At 47.3% G+C, this 15,400-nt stretch overlaps 1 protein-coding gene across 2 annotated transcripts in view; it reads left to right on the forward strand.

Moving 5' to 3' along the window:
- Window positions 1-2,692: 2,692 nt before the first annotated feature.
- IQGAP3 (IQ motif containing GTPase activating protein 3) overlaps window positions 2,693-15,400 on the forward strand; it is a 40,189-nt gene continuing 27,481 nt past the window's right edge. The window contains exons 1-10 of one of the 2 annotated variants that reach the window (XM_030759549.2): window positions 2,693-2,763; window positions 5,323-5,410; window positions 10,169-10,325; window positions 10,969-11,046; window positions 12,350-12,426; window positions 13,175-13,242; window positions 13,332-13,445; window positions 13,688-13,866; window positions 14,312-14,390; window positions 14,967-15,130. In XM_030759549.2, the coding sequence (XP_030615409.1) occupies window positions 2,727-2,763; window positions 5,323-5,410; window positions 10,169-10,325; window positions 10,969-11,046; window positions 12,350-12,426; window positions 13,175-13,242; window positions 13,332-13,445; window positions 13,688-13,866; window positions 14,312-14,390; window positions 14,967-15,130 (1,041 nt within the window). In that variant the 5' untranslated portion in view covers window positions 2,693-2,726. Of the gene's footprint in view, window positions 2,764-5,322; window positions 5,411-10,168; window positions 10,326-10,968; window positions 11,047-12,349; window positions 12,427-13,174; window positions 13,243-13,331; window positions 13,446-13,687; window positions 13,867-14,302; window positions 14,391-14,966; window positions 15,131-15,400 lie in introns of both variants that reach the window. The other variant, XM_089913610.1, reaches the window with a different exon arrangement.

Raw genomic sequence — 15,400 nt, forward strand, 5'->3', positions numbered from 1 at the left:
GGCAAGGAGCCAACTTCCAGGGGCAGGGCTACTGTCTCTCCATTTACTGCTTACTCCCTATCTCTAGGGGAACCTCTTTCTCCCCTACCTCCTTGGCTTTCTGTCTGCTTGCTAGTTTCAGTCCCCCAACATCCTGCTCTGGTCTCCAGGGCACTCTTAAACCCAAATACATTTCTCTCATCAGCATGTGTTTCCCATTAGTATCTCTCCCCCAGAAAGGCAAAGCCTTTTCATGAACTCTCCTCCCAAGAGACAGGAAAAGGAGTGGAAAAGATCCAGTAGCTGAGCTCTCAGCCCCTCCCATTTGCTTCTTCTTCTCCCCCTTTTTTTTTCTTTAGGAGAAGCAGGCAGAGGTGATACATTTTCCTTTTAAAGAAACTCCCCCTGCTCCTAAGAACAGCCAGAAATCTTCTCTTTGAGACCCGCATTCCCGAGGCATTCCCGGCTGCCCCCACAAGGTCTTGGGGCCCCAGACACAAAACGCCTTACCTCCCTCGATCTCCTCTGTAGCTGGCTTTCTGGAATGGTCCCTCAGGCTAGGGTTACCTCCCTTATCTCTTAGCTCAGAGCCCCTGGGGTTCCTAGACAACCAGGTACCTCCCTCCACTCCTAGGGAATTCTTTGATTGACAGCTCAAATGCCCTATCTTAGTGCTGAACCCTGCTGGTGCTTGGGCACAGATACCTGGATTCCATTGCCCTTCCTGCGCCACCTCTCCCCACCCTTGCAGACACACGCATCAATCCTTCACTTCAGGCAAGAATCAAAGCATCAAGGGCTTGTTACTAGTCACAGCTTCAAAGATCGTCTATCCCATTCCCTTATTTCACAGAGGAAGGGACCTCAGAAGAGCAGATGTAACTTGCCTGAGGTCACAGAGCACTCATGTAGCTAGGATTAGAGCCCAGGTTTTCTGATTCTGGGCTAATTAGCCTAAGGTCCCTTCCACTAACCGTAATTGCGAGCTTTAATGAGGCTTGGGTTGTCCCAGAAGTGAACCCTTTCACACATACACACACGAACACACACACACTCTTATACACTGTGCTTCTGTGTGGTAGTTTCACATTTGGAAACAGGGTGAAAGGTTGATGGTCAGGAAGGGCCTGGAGATCAGAAGAGCCTCTCTGCCCCTGGAACTCCTTTTTCCAGCTCCACTGATCTGCAACCTCCAGGTTCTGCTTAATGAGAGGACAGCAGGCCCCAGGACAACAGGCACCTACTGCCCTAACTCACCAAGGGTGGCCTGCATCAGAAAGCAAATGTCCTCATTTATCCGGGAGAAAGGCCTCTTTTAAGTAGAGGCCATGGCCAGAAACAAAATTATAAGGAAGTACTTGGGCTCACCTGCATTTGCCAGGTAGCCTCTGCTGAGTGCCTGCTGCGTGCAGGCCTGGTGCTGTGTGCCACAGATGGTGCCCATGCCCGAGGCCGGCTCTCCTAGCAGCCTGCGGCTTCTGCCCATGGGCTGGGCCTTCAGGATGCTACCACAGCATAGCCAGAGCCAAATATGCAGCTCAGCCTGTTGTTCACTGAGTAGCCTCTCTTAAGGGGAGAGGAGGATTTGGGGAGGGAGCAGGGACTGAAACCGTTCTCACCAAGGTTCCAATGACCTCTCAATGATCTAGTGATCATTTCTGAATCATTTTTCTTGTTTGATTCCCTGCTGTATCTGATATATTCCTTGCAACTCTCTCCTCACTTGGTTCCACGACCCACTGTGTCCTGGCTGTCCTTCTCCTGTGCTGACAACTCCTTCTCCATCTCCTTTGCTTGCCCTCTGTCCACCTCTTAAATGCTAGTGTTCCCCAACACTCTGCCACTTTGCTCATTTCTTATTTTACATGCTCTTCCTCAAAAACTTCATCCAGTCCTTTGAATTTTTTTTTTAATTGAGTATCGTTGATTTACAATATTGTGTTAGTTTCAGGTGTACAGCATAGTGATGCAGTGCTTTTGCAGATTATATCCTTTTACAGGTTATTACAAGATATTGGATATAATTCCCTGTGCTATACAGTAAATCCTCATTGCTTCTCTATTTTATGTAGTTTGTTCATCTCATACCCCTAATTTGTCCCTCTCTGCCTCCCTCTCCCCTTTGGTAACCACAAGTTTGTTTTCTATGTCTGTGAGTCTGTTTCTGTTTTGTATATACATTCAGTTGTATTATTTTTTAGATTCCATGTATAAGTGATACCATATAGTATTTGCCTTTCTCTGTCTGGTTTCACTAAGCATAATATTCTCTAGGTCCATCCACATTGCTACAAATGGCAATATTTTATTCCTTTTTATGGCTAATATTCCATTATATATATATATATATAAATATATATATATATATATATAGTAGGCCCTCAAGTTAAAGGGACCAAAGAACACTATAGGAAGTGTGTGTGGGGGGGGTTAATGGGAATATCAGGGAAAAATGATAGAGGCAGGGGTGGGCGCAGGGGCTACTTCAAATAAGACGGTTTAACAGCGAAGGAGCCCTGGAGAAACAGCGACCCAAAATACCACAGGAACGGGAGCTCCCCTCCGGGAGCGCCCCTCCCCGTCTTGGACAGTACCCTTCGTCCCACCTGGCGGCGCACCTCCCAAGCCTGGAACTACAAATCCCAGAGGCCCCTGCGGCACAGACAGGAAGTGTCCTGTCTGCCTGTGGCTACGATGAGGGGCGGTGGCCGGGCGGCGGGAGATTCAAACCTGGAAGAAGGAGAAACATGGAGGGGAGAGGAACGGGCCCGTCCCGGGCGACCTGTGAGTGCCAGAAGGGGCCGAGAAGGGTCCGGCAGTGATGCCACTGGTCGGGGACTCGGCGGTCCTGGGAGAGATGGGGGCTGGGGTTGGGCGCAGGGCCAACCAAGCAAGGGGCGGCCGAACTGTGCTCAGTGGGGAGGGAGCACTCAGTCCGGACTCCTGCGGGCGGGAGTAAACCTGTGAGCTGCGAAACGCTCCGACTTCTGTGTCGCGCTTCAAAGCTTACAAACAGTTTTCTCACTTATTCCCAAATTCTGGGGCTCCTGGGCTGGGGGAATGTAGGTGGTCTGGATGGCCCCTTAAAAATTCGGCAGTTACTCTTGGCTACCATACTTGCCAAGCGCTACCAGGGGACGGGACGCCTAAAAGGGCCTGCGGGGGCTTCCTTGACTTTTTGATGCTTCTTTGAGACAATGCCTCTCAAACTTTACGGTGTCGGAATTACCCGGGGAGCTAATTTAAAATGCAGATTCCTGAATCCTATCCCAGAGCTTTAGCAACTATAGGTCTCGACTTGGGCCCATAATCTGCATTTATAACAAGCACCGCTGTGCTTCTTCCGTCACCCCACATAATTGTGATGCGGGTAGTCCAAGTACCACACTTTCAAAAACACTGCTTTAGAAAGAGAGACTGGGGTCCGAAAAATGGGACCGCGGATAGGTTTCCATCTGACCTTCTGAAAGAAAAGCAAAATCTACTCCTTTCCCTTGCTCTCCATTAGGATTCAAAAAGCGAAGTCCACGTCCACCTATCTGTTGAAGGAAAGCTAGTTCCAGATCTGAAAAGGACAGGAAAACTGATTTTTTTTTTTAAGACTCTGTGTGTATGTACAAAGTCCCGCCCATCTCTCACAGTCCTCAATTCATAACTCTGAAGTGATGTCACTCACTTACTGGTTTATTTTCCATGCTTAGCAACCAAAACTTGTTTCTTGTACACCCCCCTCAGAAGAACTGATGGATTTCCTGCGATTGGCCAGTGCTTTCCAATTTGAACATGGAGGGGTGTGTGTGTGTTTGTGTGTGTGTTTTAACTTGCTTAACTGACAATTCAAAGAAGCCCTGCCCCTGCCCCAATCATATTGCAGGATATGCAACATAATGAAAAGAGAGAAAGAGTTGGAACAACATTAAGTGCTGAGTCAAAGACATTTGCTAAGCTCTGTCTCTGTTTTCAAGCTCTCTGACTTTATTTTCTTGGTGTATGTGTGTAGCTTTCTCTCATTTTGTCAGCTTTTGTATTGTCTTCCCTAAGGAGACTAGAGAGATAGGGGAGAAGAGGGGGGAAAAGGATAAAAGGAGGCTGTGGCTAAGGCAGAATATGAATGCTGTCTCATTTCAGGGATTTCCTGTTCTTGAGTTTGGGAGTCAGAGATTTTCTGCATTTTATTTAGCTTGGAGACTGTTTTACTCCTCAGGTGACCTATACCAAAAGGGAGAGTAAATACACCTTTGTGATCTTTTAAAATTCTCTGTCCTTCCACTTAAACCCAAGTGAGTGGCTTTTATTCACATGGTTCCCTCTGTTGAACTGCCTTTTCTCCCTTTCTGCCTGTTCATTCTTTAAGATTCTACTCACAGGTAGAATCCTTTGCTTCCTCTGCTGCTTCCATAGACTATTTTTATTTATTTATTGGAGTATAATTGCTTTACAATGTTGTGTTAGTTTCTGCTGTAGGATGAAATGAATCAGCTATATGTATACCTATATCCCCTCCCTCTTGGACCTCCCCCCCCCCCCCCGACATCCCACCCATCTAGGTCATCACAGAGCACCGAGCTGAGCTTCCTGTGCTTTATACCTTGTCCCCACTAGCTATCTATTTTACACATGGTAGTGTATATATGTCCATCGTACTCTCCCAGTTTGTCCCACCTTCCCCTTCCCGCCCTGTGTCCACATGTCCGTTCTCTATATCTATGTCCATAGACTATTCATGAGCTATGATTGCGCTTCTCACATCAGGTTGAAGTTTTTTACTTACATGTTTTTCTCTTCTAATAATAATCTTTGTACTTCTTGAGAGTAGGGGTCCACTAGTCCAGTGCCTGACATATAGGAGGTATTGAATGAATGAATGGCTGCTGAATGATGAGTTCTAGTTAGTCCTGTTAACCTAGCCTCTGGGAGAGTATCTGAGGAGGATGACACAAGTACAGTTCTTGGAGAACTCAGAATCTAATTAGGGATAAAATGAGGAGCTAAGTTCCCAGCCAAGCAGGGATCTGGACATTCCTACTAGGAGGTACTGAGGGAAGCGCAGTGAAGTAGGTTTTGGAAGGGGGAGGTCAGGAAGATGGCTAGAGGGGAAAGGGAAGGAATGCCTCCAATACAGGAAGGATCCCCTCTTAAAGGGTGGGGAGGCCTCCCTTTAACAGGACGCTGACTAGGAAAGCTTTACTGGATGGGAGAGAAGATTGGAGCCAGTGTCCTGGGACTAGGGGGACAGACATGTGGGAGATGCCTCCGGTTTCCGAGCAGAGTTGCCTTGGAAAGTCTGTTAAGAAGAAGCTTGCTACAGCCCTCTGTCTAATGCTCCCCTCCTTGGTTCCTCAGATGAACGCCTCACAGCTGAGGAAATGGATGAGCAGAGGCGGCAGAACGTCGCCTATGAGTACCTGTGCCGGCTGGAGGAAGCCAAGCGGTGAGCAGAGCGACCGCCTCTTTCTGGTCTCCCTTTCCCACCCTGCCCACCCCAGGCACCTGCCCCCAAAGCAAATACAAAAAGACAAGAGTCCATTCTATGGGAAAGGGAAAGTTGAAATAGCATCTTTTTTTTTTTTTTTCTTTCAGACTATTTTTTAGAGCAGTTTTAGGTTCGCAGCAAAATTAAGAGAAAGATACAGGGATTTTCCGCATGCTTCCTCCCCACAAACATGCATAGCCTCCGCCATTATTAACAGCCCCCACAAGAGTGGTATGTTTGTTACAATTGGTGAACCTACTTGGACACATAATCCTCCAAAATCCATAGTTTGCCTTAGAGTTCACTCTTCATGTTGTATACTGTAGTCTATGAGTTTGGACAAATGTATAATGACATAGCCATCCATCATTATAGTATCATAGGGTAGTTTGACTACCCTAAAAAGTCTCTGTTTCATTTATTCATTCCCTCTGCCGCACCCCCACCCCCCACCCCCAACTCCTGGCAACCACTCATCTTTTTACTGTCTCCATAGTTTTGCCTTTTCCAGAATTTCACATACCTGGAATAATACAATATGTAGGCTTTTCAGATGGGCTTCTTTTACTTAGTAATATGCATTTAAATTTTCTCCATGTCTTTTCATTGCTTCCTAGCTCATTTTTTACTAGTGCTCAATAATATTCCATTGTCTAGATGTACCACAGTTTATTAATCCATTCACCTATTGAGGATCATCTTGGTTGCTTCCAAGTTTGGGCAGTTATGAATAGAGCTGCTATAAACATCCTTGTGCAGGTTTTTATGTAGATGTACGTTTTCGACTCCTTTGGCTAAATACCAAAGAGCACAACTGCTGGATCATATGGTAAGAGTATGTTTAGTTTTGTAAGAAACCACCAAACGGCTTTCCAAAGTGGCTGTACAATTTTGTATTCCCACCAGCAACGAATGAGAATTCCTGTTGCTCCACATCCTCAGCAGCATTTGGTGTTATCGGTGTTCCAGATTTTGACAATTCTAATAGGTGTACATTGGTATCTCACCATTGTTTTAATTCACATTTCCCTGATGACATATGATATGAAGCATCTTTTCAGATGCTTATTTGCCGTCTGTATACCTTCTTTGTATATCTTTCTTTGGTGAGGTGTCTGTTAAGGTGTTTGTCCCATTTTTTAATCAGACTGTTTGTTTTCTTACTGTTGAGTTTTAAGAGTTCTTTGGATATCTTGGGTAACAATCTTTTATCAGATGTGTCTTTTTTTTTTTTTTCAGTACTCGGGCCTCTCACTCTTGTGGCCTCTCCCGTTGCGGAGCACAGGCTCTGGACGCGCAGGCTCAGCGGCCATGGCTCACGGGCCCAGCCGCTCCGCGGCATGTGGGATCTTCCCGGACCAGGGCACGAACCCGTGTCCCCTGCGTCGGCAGGCGGACTCTCGACCACTGCGTCACCAGGGAAGCCCAGATGTGTCTTTTTTTAAATAATTATTTTATTTTATTTTATTTATTTATTTTTGGCCATGCCATGTGGCTTGCGGGATCTTAGTTCTCTGACCAGGGATTGAACCTGGTCCCTGGCAGTGAACGTGCCGAGTCCTAACCACTGGACCACCAGGGAATTCCCTCAGATGTGTCTTTTGCAAATATTTTCGCCCAGTCTGAGGCTTGTCTTATTATTTTCTTGACATTGCCTTTTGTAGAGCAGAAGTTTTAATTTTAGTGAAATCTAGCTTATTAATTATTTCTTTCAAGGAATGTGCCTTTGGTGTTGTAGCTAAAAAGTCATTGCCATACCCAAGGTCATCTTGGTTTCCCCGTTGCCTTCTAGGAGTTTTACAGTTTTGTGTTTTACTTGGAAGTTGATGCTCCATTTTGAGTTGATTTTTATGAAGGGTGTAAGGTCTAGGTCTAGGTTCATTTTTTGCATGTGGATGTCTAGTTATTCCAGCACCATTTGTTGAGGAGACTATCTTTGCTCCATTGTACTGCCTTTGCTCCTTTGTCAAAGATCAATTGACTATATTTATATGGGTCTCTGTTCTGTTCCACTGATCTATTTGCCTATTCTTTCACCAGTACCACACTGTCTTGATTACTGTGGCTAAGTCAGGTAGTGTTAGTGTACCAGCTTTGCTCTTCTCCTTCAATATCATGTTGGCTATTCTGGGTATTTTGTCTCTCCATGTAAATTTTAAGAGTCTCATGCTCCACCGACTGAGTTAGCTGGGTGTGCCTCCATGTAAACTTTATTTTTATTATTATTTTTTTAAATTTATTTTTGGCTGAGTTGGGTTTTCGTTGCTCTGCGCAGGCTCTCTCTAGTTGCCGCGAGCGGGAGCCACTCTTCACCGTGGTGCGCAGGCTTCTCATTGCGGTGGCCTCCCCCGTTGCAGAGCACAGGCTCCAGGTGCAAGGTCTTCAGTAGTTGTGGATCGCGGACTCCAGAGCGCAGGCTCAGCAGCTGTGGCGCACAGGCCTAGCTGCTCCGCGGCATGTGGGATCCTCCCGGACTAGAGCCCGAATCTGTGTCTTCTGCATTGGCAGGCAGATTCCCAACCACTGCGCCACCAGGGAAGCCCCCATGTAAACTTTAGAATCAGTGTGTGGAGATCCACAAAACAACTTGCTGGGGTTTTGATTAGGACTGCATTGAATCTATAGCTCAGGTTGGGAAGAACTAACACCTTGACAATATTGAGTCTTCCTATCCATGAGTATGGACTATCTCTCCATTTATTTAGTTCTTTGATTTCATTCATCAGAGTTTTGTAGCTTTCCTCATGTAGATCTTGTACATATTTTGTTAGATTTATACCTAAGTATTTCATTTTGGGGAGTGCTAATGTAAATGGTATTGTGTTTTTAATTCAAATTCCACTTGTTTGTTGCTGGTGAATTGGAAAGCAGTTGACTTTTATTTTATTTGTTTATTTATTTATTAAACATCTTTATTGGAGTTTAATTGCTTTACAATGGTATGTTAGTTTCTGCTATATAATATTTTATTTTATTATTTTTATATTTATTTTATTTATTTATTTGGTGGCACCAGGTCTTAGTTGCAGCAGGTGGGCTCCTTAGTTGCAGCTTGCAGGCTTCCTAGCTGCAGCTTGCTGTCTTCTTAGTTGTAGCACATGTGCTCCTTAGTCGTGGCTGGCGGGCTCCTTAGTTGTGGCTGGTGGGCTTTGTAGTTGTGGCTCGCGGGCTCCTTAGTTGTGGCATGCATGTGGGATCTAGTTCCCTGACCAGGGATCAAACCCAGGCCCCCTGCATTGGGAGCACAGAGTCTTAACCACTGCACCACCAGGGAAGTCCCACAATTGACTTTTATATATTAACCTTGTCTTTTGCAACCTTGCTATAATCACTTACTAACGCCACAAATTTTCTCGTATCATGCTTTCAGATTTTCTACAAAGACAGTCATGCCATCTGTGAACAAAGACAACATCACGTCCTTTTATCCCCTTACATACTTTAATACATATCTCTATATATGGACGCTTGGTTACATAACCACAATACCATTATAATACCCACCTAAGTTATTCATTAATCCTTGGATCAACACCCAGGCCATCTTCAAATTTTCCTGATTGTCTGAAAAAATCATCTATTTTTACAGTTGGCTTATTCAGTTAAGGATCTGAAAGAGTTCACATTTTACATTTGGTTGTTATGTACTACCAAGTCTTCTTTCATCTGGAACTGACATAAACAGTTCTTTATGTCATTGACTTGTTGAAGAAACCGGGTCATTTGTCCTGTAGAACATCCTACATTCTGGCTTTGTCTATTCACTTCCTGTGTCCCTCAACTTGTTCTTCTGTACCCCATGTTTCCTGTGAATGGATGTTGGCTCTAAAGACAGGATAAATGCTTAATTCTTTCCTTTTAATCAATAGCATATTTTTAATGTTCTCCAAAGAAAGTAGGTAGGATGGGGTAGGGAAGGCATGAAGGGAGGTGTGACTGGCTCTCTCTTTGAAAACAGATCTTTCCTATAGGCCCCAATATGCGGAGAAGCCCTTATTCTCTCCCTCGTACAATCATCAGCCATAATAATACTTTACATTTATATTCAAAGTGTTTTCACATTCATTAAGTCATTTAATCCTGGCAGCTGCCCACTGAAGCAGGAGGTACAGGTGGTATCTTCATTTTGCAGATTATACAGCTGAGGCCCAGAGAGGTGAAGTGAGGGAGGTGGCGTAGAAAGCAGGTCTTCTGATTCGAAGGGCTGTGACCTTTCTGTCCCTTTGTGCTGCTCCCCTCGCTTCAACCCTGGGGCTTCCCTACTCCCCTCATCACCATCAAAGCTGGGTTATGTGCTGTGTAGACATGACTTTTGTATACCTGGGTTCTCAGAACTTGCAGAATAAGAGAAGTGAGCAGGTACAATTTGGTTCAACAGTCAAATGCATAACCAGACTGAGTGAGAGGTTATATCATGTAACAGGTAAGAGCCTGTTTAAGCCTCACTGAAGATGGGCAGCTTCAGTATCTCAGGGAGGATGTATAGGGTGGGTGGGGGCTGAGGATAGGCCAATCCAGGTGTTTGCGGCAGCTTGGGAGAAGGTGGGAACAGCCAGGCAATGGGCAGAGAGGGGAGTTGGGAGTAGGGCAGGAACAGGAGGCAGGAGAGAGTGAGAGGCTGCCTAGGGGGAGAGAGGGAGGGAGGGAAGGTCTTGTGGTTGGAATGAAGTGCTGTGGCTTGCCAGAGGGGGTGAGAAGCTTCTCTCATGCTCTCAGCTGGATGGAGGCCTGCCTGAAGGAGGAGCTTCCTTCCCCGGTGGAGCTGGAGGAGAGCCTCCGGAACGGAGTGCTGCTGGCCAAGCTGGGCCACTGCTTTGCACCCTCTGTGGTTCCCTTGAAGAAGATCTATGATGTGGAGCAGCTACGGTACCAGGTGGGGAGCAGAGGTCTCTACTTTCTACCTTCTTCCTCTCAAACTATCTATTCTCAAAGTTGTGAGAGTGGGGTGACCATATAATTTGTTGTCCAAACCTGGGTACTATTGAGGATAAAATGGGTGCTAGTAATCATTGCACTGGAACAACGGGTTTCAATTGGTGTCTTGCAGCTAGGCGGTGTGTACTATGCTTAGCAGCAAGGGGCATTTGCTAGGTGGGCTTTGAGATGCCTCTGATGTGAGAACTTCCAAGCAGACTTTTCTACCCACAGTCTACACTCAGAGGCTTGTGAGCTTTGCCACCTTGAAGTTACTTCCAGGACATGCTGCCCCTTCCCTGTGCTCTAGTCAACCCAACCCGCCTCTCCTTCCCATCCCAGCTCCGGACTCCCCTTTTCCAGGAAGCCTTACTAGCTTGCTAATCCCATCCCTGTGCCATCCTTCCCAAATGACCCACTGGGTCATCCATCCCTGGTGGTTTCTCTCTGTTTTTGTGTCTCTGTCCTGGGGGGATGGGAAATCCATAGCACAGGGTCCTCTGCCCCCACCCCTTGAATCTTCAAGCTGTGGTCTGGGCTCTACCCAGAGGGAACCCTGAGAACTGTGGAAATAGATTCTCTTCTCTTTCCTTCCCTTTTAGGCAACTGGCTTGCATTTCCGTCACACAGACAACATCAACTTTTGGCTGTCTGCAGTAGCCCACATCGGTCTGCCTTCGGTAACATTGGGTCTCAGGATTGGGGTTCATCTTTGCTCTTCACCAGTACTCACACCTCCACCACACACATGCTTTATCTCCCTGGCACTCTTTAGTGCTCATCTCCATGTGTCTTCTAAATGAACTTAATCTACGAGTTTAAGTTCCCTGAGGCTGTATGTCTTTGAACCATGTTACTTGGTCTCTGTCTTCACTTCCTTGTGGGTAAGGGAAGTGAAGGGAGGTGAAGGCAACCTGGCCCAGGATGCATTGTTGCCATTGTTCCCATTAGTCAGTGAGGCCCCTATATAACGCAGGAGGTGGGCCTCATGTTGGCCAGCCATCTTTCCACCAGAATTTCATAGTGTGAAGCAAGGACAAACCACATCCCAAGGCGTTAGACTTGGAAGCCTAGGCCAGGACCCCAACTGGACACATGCTGCATGTCCTCTCACTCTTTGACTCTCAGTTTGTTTCTCATCTGTAAAGTGGGGATAGTAATCCCTCCCCTGTCTTCCTTATAAGGTTGTCAGGAAGATCACATGATCTGTGTGAATTCCTTTTGTGAATTATAAAGAACTATACAAATTAAGGCATAAGATTCTGTAGTGTTTTTCTTCACTGTAGAAGGCAATTATAAGACAAGGAAATAACAGCTAAGACAGATGCTTTGGTGAGAGGCAGATCAATAGAGGCCATGTGTTCTCAGTGAGGCTAGAACACTTTTAAGTCTCTAGATTTGGTCTTTTCTTATGTATCTAAGGTAACCAAGAGGTATTGAGGTTAAACCTCATTACAGTCGCCAGGTGGCATGAGAAATCATGCCTGGGGTTACTCAGTTCTTAGAGGGGCCCCCACTGATCAGAGACCTTTGGCTTGAAGACAGGGGTGGCATGCCCTGACCCTTTGCAGTCCTTGGCAGTGTGTGTTTCATTAGGCCCCTTGTGGAGTCATGGCCAGCTCCCAGCATGCCACCTTTCTGGCAAGAGTCCAAGGTGAGGGGCACAGGCTGGCTGTGTCTGTAGGATGAAAAGGGGGCCTGTTTCTCCTGGAGCATGTGGCCTGCGTCCTATAGCCTTGATAGCCTTGTCTGGTGTTTGGTTAATCTGGGGCTGTGTGTCCTTGGCTGGGCCTTGGCTTAGTATGTGTCCCCAATGCCTTTCTTTTACACTGAGTGTGTGGATGCAGTGCTGACTGTAAAGAGTTGGGGAGATTGACCCAGAAGCCCCAGGTCAGAGAAGAAACCCATTCCTCAGCCCCTCTCTCCATATCTGGTGCTGCTTCAAAGTCTTCAATGGCAGTAATTGGCTGGTTTCCCCTCTAGACCTTCTTGCCAGAGACCACGGACATTTATGACAAGAAGAACATGCCCCGGGTGGTCTACTGCATCCATGCACTCAGGTGAGAGACCGAGACTTTTGTCATCCAGGTTCCTCTAGGTGGATGCAACCAACAGTCAACAGCAACAAACACTGCAGCAGGGAGGATGGAAGATAGACCACAGGGAACACTTCTCAGAGGGACATTTTTGATCTACATAGCTTTGTTTAGACTTATGTGCATGCTGGAGGGCACATTTATGTGTGATCTGTGTGGATGAAGGGAAAGAGCAGGCGGGGAAGAGTGTTCAGCTTGTGCCCGGGGGTGCAAGGAGGTCAGATTAGGATGCGTCTGGAGTGTCACATGCCGTCAGCGTGAATGGAGAAGGCTACTTAGTCCTACTCGCAGCCAGCCATCAGCAACCAGTTGGCTAAAGCATAGAAAGTAATTGACCAGTTCCTATGTCAATCATGTCATCTCTACCTGACTTCATTTCCCACATCCTTTGAGGACTCTGTGCCTTAGCTTAGCGGGTCTCTGCTTGCTATGCCCTTTCCATCCTCCATCTCCATCCAGTGACCTTCCACTGAAATGTGTCCTTCTCTGTGAAGCCTTCGCAATCCCCCCAGAGCTCCTACAGCATCTTATTTTTCTGCTATGGCATTGCCTTGTGCTGACTTACAATAACATCTCTCTCTGTGAATGGGGGATGACTTGTGGGCAGGCGCTGTATGGTCTTCATCTCCAAGTCCCCGTAGTATCTCCTGCAAACCTATTACAGTCAGCATGTGAAAATGAATAGGCCCCAATGCCTTCTATTCTTTCCTAGTCTCTTCCTCTTCCGGCTGGGATTGGCCCCTCAGATACATGATCTATATGGGAAAGTGAAATTCACAGGTAAGCCCAGCTCCTTCCCCAACCACCACAGTCTGGGCAGGTCTTGGGGGTTCTGGGCCTGATGAAGGGCATCTGTGCTATCATTGCAGCTGAGGAACTCAGCAACATGGCCTCTGAACTAGCTAAATATGGCCTCCAGCTGCCTGCCTTCAGCAAGATCGGGGGCATCCTGGCCAATGAACTCTCGGTGGATGAGGCTGCAGGTAGAGACCAGGCTCCCCTGCTGGGGTAGCTCAGTGAGTATGGGAGGACTCTGAACCTTATAGCCCCTGCATAAATCCTGGATACTTCTCATCATAGGCAGGGCCAACAGCCTACCTGGCTTGCCTAGCCCCTGTGGATGGAAAAAGGGGATGATGTCAGAGTGGGGTCTGCAGCTGGTTACGCTGTAGCTGGACTGGGGTTTGCTCTGGCATCCTGACCTTGTCTTTATGTCCCCTCCTAGTCCATGCAGCTGTTCTTGCCATCAATGAGGCAGTGGAGCGAGGAGTGGTCAAGGACACCCTGGCTGCCTTGCAGAATCCCAGTGCTCTGCTGGGGAATCTTCGAGAGCCTCTGGCAGCCATCTACCAGGAGCTGCTGGCCCAGGCCAAGATGGAGAAGGCTGCCAATGCCAGGAACCGCGTAAGGAGCCTTGGATGGCAGGGGCCGAAAAGCTGGGTGGCCTGGAAAATCTCGAGTGAAACCAGGACTCCTATTTGTCCTGTCTCCGGAATCCAAAGTTGCCTAGAGAAACTAACTTGTCAGTTATTTTTGAGAAACAGGAGAGGAACTCAGGAGAATAATGGGAATTCAAAAGAGAAGATAGGGGAAAATGTTCTGGGGCAGGGCTGAGAGACTGGAATGTAGAACTGGATGAGATTAGACTGGAGATTCCAAAGGGTAGTTCAACTTAACTGTGTCAGTGCCAGGGGGTTAGATCCCACGATTTCCCCAGATTCCTTCCAACCAAACTGACCTTTGGCCTTGGGAAGACCCCCAGAAGAAGAAATAGTTATAGACAGGGAGGGAGGGGTAAGAAAGATTGAATTGGTTTTCCCAGGTTCCCCTCTCAATGTAGTTTTTGCAGAATGATGGAGAAAGCCAGGACATCTATGACTGCTACCTAACTCAGGCTGAAATCCAGGGCAACATCAACCATGTCAATGGTAAGAGAGAAAGGCCAGGAGGGGTTTGAAGGGTAAGCCCCCGCCTAGGGAGTTATGGGGTTGGCTTCTCTCAGGCCAGAAGACCCATGACCTCACTTGGGCCAACACTTATTTCAAGGGAAGATCAAAGTCAAGGCTGTGTGTGCTCTATTTTACGTCTGTTAACGTCTGGAGAAGTGGTCGCTGTCAAGGGGGCTTCTGTTTGAATGGACATCCATAGAGTGGACAGAGGCAGAGGGACAGGCTTTTCAGCTCTTGGTCCCGGGGGCAGTTGGTCTGGGGTCCTTCAAGAAGAGAGTTTGGAGAATGGATGGGGGTAGGAGATCAGGGCAGGAGAGGCTGCTTGAAAGCCCAGGATGGAGCGTGCCTCTACCTTTTTAGGTCAGGATATCCTCAGGGTAGGGGGTAGTGAGATGGGAAGGCTGTGAAGATCAAGCTGAAGAATTTGGGCTGGGCCCTAGGAGCCCAGGGGGCAGGGGTGAGGGTAACCCTGGGCAGGCAGGAAGAGGGCTGAACTGGGGATGTTAAGGGGTGGGCTTTCTCACACTATCCATTATGGAGTCTTGGTCTTTTCAGTCCATGGGGCTCTAGAAGTTGTTGATGATGCCCTGGAAAGACAGAGCCCTGAGGCCTTGCTTGAGGCCCTTCAAGACCCTGTCCTGGCCCTGCAAGGAGTGAAGAGAGACTTTGCAGACTGGTACCTGGAACAGCTGAGCTCAGACAGAGAGCAGAAAGCACAGGTCAGGCTCTGTCTATGACCTGCTACCTCCTCTATCTGACTATAGGATGGGGGAGGGCCTCACCACTGTCAATTCTTTGTATTCAGTAAGTACTGACTACATGTTTAAATGGTTAAATCACCCCAAAGCCTAACGGACCACGCTGATCAGCTTCTGCCTTCTGAGAATCTCTCATACTGACCGGGGAGGGGGGGACCCAGGGGCAGTCCAGTAAGCAGTGATATGCTCCCCCATTGCTGAATTGAGGCCTCAAGTTAGCAATCTTATTTT

The sequence above is a fragment of the Delphinapterus leucas genome, chromosome 1 (genome assembly GCF_059928025.1).
Source record: "Delphinapterus leucas isolate spDelLeu-1000000601 "Yukka" chromosome 1, BTC_Dleu_Yukka2, whole genome shotgun sequence".
NCBI lineage: Eukaryota > Metazoa > Chordata > Mammalia > Artiodactyla > Monodontidae > Delphinapterus > Delphinapterus leucas.